General features: G+C 37.6%; 1 protein-coding gene across 1 annotated transcript; it reads right to left on the reverse strand.

Moving 5' to 3' along the window:
• Window positions 1–562: 562 nt before the first annotated feature.
• On the reverse strand, window positions 563–6,640 carry LOC127849811 (uncharacterized). The gene is made up of 2 exons (XM_052382564.1): window positions 5,100–6,640; window positions 563–2,971 (listed from the first exon to the last, which is right to left on the reverse strand). Exons 1-2 carry the CDS (start codon window positions 6,638–6,640, stop codon window positions 2,449–2,451), a joined length of 2,064 nt encoding a protein of 687 aa, XP_052238524.1. The 3' UTR covers window positions 563–2,448.
• Window positions 6,641–7,194: the final 554 nt, after the last annotated feature.

Genomic DNA, 7,194 nt, shown 5'->3' on the forward strand with positions numbered 1-7,194 from the left:
TTTCGTCGGGGGGAATCTATACTGACCGTTGTCTGCAATTGACCTTTATTCTCAAGTGACCGTTAGGTCACTTTTGACTGTATTTATAATAATTGATCATTGTTATATAGGGAGATATTTAATGATATTTGAAGTTCGAATTCCAACAAAAAGGCTTTACAAGCAACACTGTATTCTTTGGCTGTGCAACAATCCCAGGGTTGACCGTCTCTCAGTACAGATAGTTTCCTGTAACAGGTATTACAATAATTTGCACTTTATTTTACTAGAATAAAACCGTCGTCGACCTTTAACATTTAAATGTCACTTCAAGAATTGAAAGTTGGCATTTTGATTTTAAGCGATGCAGCCTCGAGATTTGTTTAGAACCCCATATGCTCAAACGCTTTTATAAACCACTCAATATAGGCAGATATTTAAAAATCTCTTTTTTAATGACTCTGGGATATTCTACTATTACGGAAGAAAACCCTTGTTTTGTGGAGATCGGTACGCAGGGACAATACAGGTCCCTGGTATACGCTGTTGCTAATACAAACATGCATTCTGAACAATTCCTGTATCTTAAATGAGATACATTGGCAACTTCTTTCATTGACCGAATATAAAACATACCGAATGTGTTGTATTGTCACGCATAACTGAAGATTTTAGTTTAAACCGAATTTTTATGCACACTTTCACATTCAAAATGATCAGACCGGTTTCACAAAAACTAAACCGATTTTCACAAAGATCAGACCGAAATTCACAAAGATCAGTCCAATATTCAGAAAAATCAGACAAGTATTCACACAGATAAGACTAAAATTAACAAAGATCATACCGATATTCACAAAGATCAGACCGATATTCACAAAGATCAGACCGATATTCACGAAGATCAGACCGATATTTACAAAGATTAGACCGATATTCACAAAGATAAGCCCGATATTAACAAAGATCAGACCGATATTCACGAATATCAGACCGATATATTTACGAATATAAGACCGATATCCACAAAGATTAGACCAATATTCACAAAGATGAGGCTTATATTCACAATGATTAGACCGATATTCACAAAGATCAGACCGATATTTACAAATATTAGACCGATATTTACAAAGATAGGCCCGATATTAACAAAGGTCAGACCGATATTCACGAATATCAGACCGATATTCACAAAGATTAGACCGAAATTCACAAAGATCAGGCTTACATTAACAATGATAAGACCGATATTCACAAAGATAAGACCGATATTCACAAAGATCAGACCGATATTTACAAAGATCAGATCGTATTTCACAAAAATATGACAAGTATTCACAAAGATAAGACCGATATATACAAAAGCAGACCGATATTCACAAAGATCATACCGATATTCGCAAATATCATACCGATATTCACAAAGATCAGACCGATATTCACGAAGATCAGACCGATATTAAAGATTCGACCTATATTCACAAAGTTAAGACCGATATTAATAAAGATCAGATCGTTATTCACAAAGATCAGACCGATATTCACGAAGATCAGACCGATATTCACAAAGATTAGACCGATATTCACAAAGATCAGACTTATATTCACAAAGATAAGACCGATATTCACAAAGATTAGACCGATATTCACAAATATCATACCGATATTCACAAATATCATACCGATATTCACAAAGATCATACCGATAATCACAAAGATCATACCGATATTCACAAAGATCATACCGATATTCACAAATATCATACCGATATTCACAAATATCATACCGATATTCACAAAGATCATACCGATATTCACAAAGATCATACCGATATTCACAAAGATAAGACCGATATTCACAAAGATCAGACCGATATTCACGAAGATCAGACCGATATTCACAAAGATTCTACCTATATTCTCAAAGATAAGACCGATATTAACAAAGATCAGACCGTTATTCATAAAGATAAGACCAATATTCACGAAGATCAGACGGATATTCACAAAGATTAGACCGATATTCACAAAGATCAGACTTATATTCACAAATATCAGACTTATATTCACAAAGATAAGACCGATATTCACAAAGATTAGACCGATATTTACAAAGATCAGATCGTATTTCACAAAAATATGACAAGTATTTACAAAGATAAGACCGATACATACAAAGAGCAGACCGATATTCACAAAGATCAGACCGATATTCACAAAGATCAGACCGATATTCACAAAGATCAGACCGGTATTCATAAAGATCAGACCGGTATTCACAAAGATCAGACCGATATTCACAAAGATAAGACCGATATTCACAAAGTTCACACCGGTATTCACAAATATTAGACCGGTATTCACATAGATCAGACCGGTATTCACGAAGATAAGGTCGGTATTCACAAAGATAAGGCCGTTAAATGGTAGGCCTATATATTGGGTACTTGTGGTCACGAAAAAGTTCTATGCTAAAACCGCAGTTTGTGTATGCGTTGTTGTTGACATATTTTTTCGTGACTTGCTCTTGCTTTTCTGCTTCCTGTTGATGAGCGAATTGACGAGATTACAAAACTTGTACGCCTCGTGTTCTTCCCTCATGACGTCGTCAAAATGGCGGACCGAATATTTGACGCTGTCTATATTGAGACCAGATAACACGACCCGTTTACACGTGTCCGTATCTTCGAATCTTATTATCCATTGGTTTTTCGATGACGGGTTTGACGTATGGACCGATATTGGATCATATTGCAGTCCAATAACTGTACAAAGGGTCTCAGATTCGATTAACTTTTTTAATGTTTGATGCGTTGGCGAGACGTTCATTCGAACCACAACGGAATAGGGATCTTTCGGTGGCAGTTCACGGCGCATTCGTATGGTTGCAATTTTCTTCTTTTTCCACTGCTTGCAAGCTTCCTTTAGTTTCACTTCATCATGACCTTCTTCGCGATCTTGTACAGATTGTTTCAGCTTTTTCAAAATTCTGAAAGAAAGGAAAATAAGAAAATCCACGCGTTTTGTCATTCACTAAGCGCCTTTGAACGCAATAATCAATGATATATAGATTTTCTCCAATCCAAACAAAACCGACATGCGATTGGTACACAGATAGTCGAGGTGAAATATAAACAGCGACAATCATAAAATATGTAACAGAGTGTCATACTCAAACGTCAATTCCTTATGTTCTAAGTCAATGTCATAAATAAAGGTCAAATATTGATGGTATTTCAATTCTAAAGCTGGAGAGTATTTGTGAACAGAATAGACCACCTTTCTACTGACGGTTGGTGACCTTGCATTCTACAGTGTAGAGGCTAGCAATATTTATTTTTTTAACATTGGCAGCAATGTGCGCTTTACAGACTGGACTACTCATTTGTGTGAGCCTCGTTCTGGGAAAGCGGGGCTTAAAGCGGGTTTGCGCGATTTTTATATGTGTTAAATTGTAATATATTTATAAAAATATGTTATAATAACACACAATAGGCTAGACAAAATATACAATGAAGACTAATTTCATAAAATGCAGCAAAGACAATTTAGCGCCCCGAGCCGATTGTGATGAAGATATTTCGTTCATAATTTTCTACAATAACCAAAGCATTCGTCTTTTTATAAGGATCGAAGTTAGTGTTCGCGTGTCGTATGAACAGATATCGTTGCAGGAAATTAAAATGATCCGCAAAACTAAATTTAGATTCATAGCATACATGCATGATTTACATATTGGCGAACTCAACTGTACATACATTTTCGATTTCAGACTTAATATCTGGCTTATTTGGCATTTTTCGACACATGTTATTCTTAAATTTTATGAAGTGAAAACGGGACTTAATGCATGCCAAATAAGATTAGCCTGTGCACACTGATTAGCCTGTGCAATGCGCACAAGCTAAGCAAGGACGAAATTTCTGATTGTATAATGTTTTTCGTTTAAAGAATCTCTGGTACTGGGATGACAATCAATGCATATGCATTAAGCCCTGTTTTCCCAAAATGAAGCTTTAATTATATTTTTTATGAATGATTTAAAAAACAAAACACATCTGGACCTGTGCTTTAAGACACACTCTTTATAAATTTGAATGTGTTGTGATCATTTAAAACTTGCAATATAAAAAGCTATAACATAATTTTTAAACTGAGTTGCGTCTTAACTTATACAACAGCGAACACCTACAGTGCCTTCAGCGCTTTGATTTTAATATAATATCTAATTGCATATTTCCTTGTTTCATTAATTATGGATTTAAACATTCAAACTTAACAAGCTTTCATTTACAAACTTCATTTTCTCGAAAATCCATATATTTGCAAAAAAGCAATTTTATTGTATGTTTTACTGTCGCTGTTCTTTCCATGTTTTGTTTTGTGTTTATTTTGACGCATGTGTATTCATGTTGGCATAAGTGCTTTATTGTTTTTGACGATGAGCTGTATATGTTCTGCTTTGTTTAAACGATAAATGCCATGCAAGCGGAAAGTGTCGTCCATGATTAGCCTGTGCACATTGCACAGGCTTATCTTGGACGACACTACACATGCATTAAGCCAGGTTTTCACAGAGCGAGGCTAATATGTTTAATTTGGTTATGGTGACATAGCTTTCAGATGAATGTCAAGGTCGAAACCGTAGGGAAGATTGTTTCAATTTGTTTACCATTTCAACTAAAACTAACAGAACTCAATGGTACATTCAATCGCAGCGATCATCCGCGTTTCAAAATGTATGATAGCTAATGTAAGCCACATAAGGCATTTGTTTTGAAGAAATTAAACGTATTTCTTTATACACTACCGATCTTTGCAAGGAAATGACACAACAATCCTTGAAATTAAAAGCTTAAAGGTCAATAAAACGACTATAGATCTTTAATAAGACTTTGCCCAAGACCGCGTTAAAACTACTTGCGCAATCGTACTGTACTAAAATGAAAACCACGATTCTCAATGATCGCCTCAATTTTTTTTCTCCGATTAAATGCATTTTTTTACTATAGATATCGTGTTTAAGCACTTTTCACATAACATTTAGACCTTCATTTAATATTTTTAAAGATCATATATTGCCCCCCTCCCTCTCTTAAGACTCTTAAAAAACGTACCCATCCTCCAGTTGCTTTTGAGATGCTGTCGGAACTGAAGTTGTTCGGCTCCACTGATCGAAGTCCGACGTCTTCCACTCGGAAGCGACGATTCTCCTTTCGGCATCTTTCGCCACCTGATGCGCTTTAATGGTACTGTCGACTTGCTCTTTCCGCGTTCGCCGAAACCCTAAATTTAGCAATTTATTATACATCTCAGGCGACTCGTTTCTAAGCGTCTCCATGTAGTCTTCGTTATCTATGTCACTAACGCTGGGGCTTCGTCTGCCTTGTAGGAAAGTGGGGCTTTTATCGTCCAGGTATCCTACTATTTGCGCCTCAGTCACATGTTGAATCGGACTCTGTTGGTTGTTTCCCAGTCGTGCTGATTTGCTGATCCTTATATCAGGCAAACTCCATTTCTCTTCCGTGTGATTAGTCGAATCTGTAGAGTCATCGAAAGCGATTCGGCGGCCATTATGAGCAGATTTATTATTGCCGTACAGCGCCTGTGCGTAGCTACTAGGCCTTCGGTCTGATATGTGTTTTGCAGACCTTCCATTTCTATTCCAGACATTATCCTCGTAGTTTTCAAATCCACTCTTTGTTTCGTTAAAAACTCCGCTTTCATACGAACGTTTACGAATATTACGTTGCTTTGCTGACTCGTTTGTAAGCGGAAGTTTCAGTGTCTCGATGGGATCCACCTCCACGGCCTTAAACTCGCCGTTTTCCTCTTCCTGTAGCAGCACGAACTTACCGTCGTCGTCGGGTGAATACACCAGCCGAATGTCTGCGCATGCGTAGCCTTCAGGCGCTACGAGAATGTATTCGTCGGCTCCGTTGGAAGGAACATGACGCAAGCGGAAGCTGGTGCCGTCGGTCGATTTTGCACATTTTTCGACTCTAAAAGTCACGTGACCAGAATATGACGTGAAACCGGATGGAACAAGCCGGAAGTAATCTGCCTCTCTTGAATCATCGGTGTGGGCAAAACTATTACCATTGACATTCGAATTGAATTTTACATACGAAATCTGTTCAACGTTTTCTTTTTCTGCTTCTCTGGCGTTTGCATGCGTATACAGAAATCTTGCTGTTTCGGAAATCGGCTTTGACAATTCGCGATTTTTATGCTTAAAGATACTTAAAGGACTTTCGCGGAATGGCGGTCTGAGTTTAGAAGTTCGCTCGTAGAAAGGATCCATGAGACTTATTTTCCAGTCCAGACCCCCTGCCTCGGACGGGATGCTTCCACGCAGGCCTCGGACTCTCAGGATGCTTGCAATATCTTGCAAGGAAGTCAAATTCGGCGCCGAACCGGAACGACCTAAAATTAACCTGGGTTTTCCCAGAACGCGCTTCTTGATTATCGTGTCCGCATCTTTTGAATGGGCTAATCGATTATTGTAGTAACCGGTTGCAACCGGTTGGAAGAGGTCAAGCCAGGCCGGTGGCGGGTGCCACACCTTTTGAAGAAATCCGGATGTTCGCCTGTCAAAGATGGGCGGAAGTACGCCACTGGTTCCATGTAGAATGAGAGCCTGGCTGGATGTCGGCATCTGGAAGGAACCATGAAACCGGATATGCGTAATATGTAAGTTTAAATGTTACAACTTTAAGGCCACTGCCAAGTTTAACTTAAGTTTTTGACATCTGTACGGGCAAAGGTTTTTTAAAGACTCCTTCCGGAATCCTACACGACGAGTGAAAGGTAGGGAGTCAATCCCTGGGATTGATATAATAAAAATATGATTATAATTACATGATACTAATGAGTATATAATGCTGATTATTGTTATAGTGATCGGGTAAAGTGACGTATCTAGCAGTTATATTTGGTAAACATAAAAAAATAATCAGTCGATTCGCTCGCATTCACAACTTTGAAAGGCCATCTTGTTTGATTTAGCATCAACAAAGTTGTGATCACTGTTAAAATGGGTCGTTTTCGTGAGCCATATCATACCACATGCACAATGCTAATATTTTACATGTTTTTTTTTAATTAAATGCTGATTCAGATTTTGTGTTGAACATCTTTTTCCTTAACCAGAAATGACGCTGATGTTTCTGTTCATTTAAAATTAAATAAAAAACACAGGAATGATATATA

This window comes from Dreissena polymorpha, chromosome 11, assembly GCF_020536995.1.
Source record: "Dreissena polymorpha isolate Duluth1 chromosome 11, UMN_Dpol_1.0, whole genome shotgun sequence".
Taxonomy (NCBI): Eukaryota; Metazoa; Mollusca; class Bivalvia; order Myida; family Dreissenidae; genus Dreissena; species Dreissena polymorpha.

What these genes read in the sequence shown, in the direction of transcription:
- LOC127849811 (XM_052382564.1), bottom strand. Translation starts at nt 6,640, where the DNA reads ATGCCGACATCCAGCCAGGCTCTCATTCTACATGGAACCAGTGGCGTA. An exon ending in CAAAAGCAACTGGAGGATGG is followed by an intron (nt 2,972 to 5,099) that starts GTACGTTTTTTA and finishes CCTTTCTTTCAG; the next exon opens with AATTTTGAAAAAGCTGAAAC.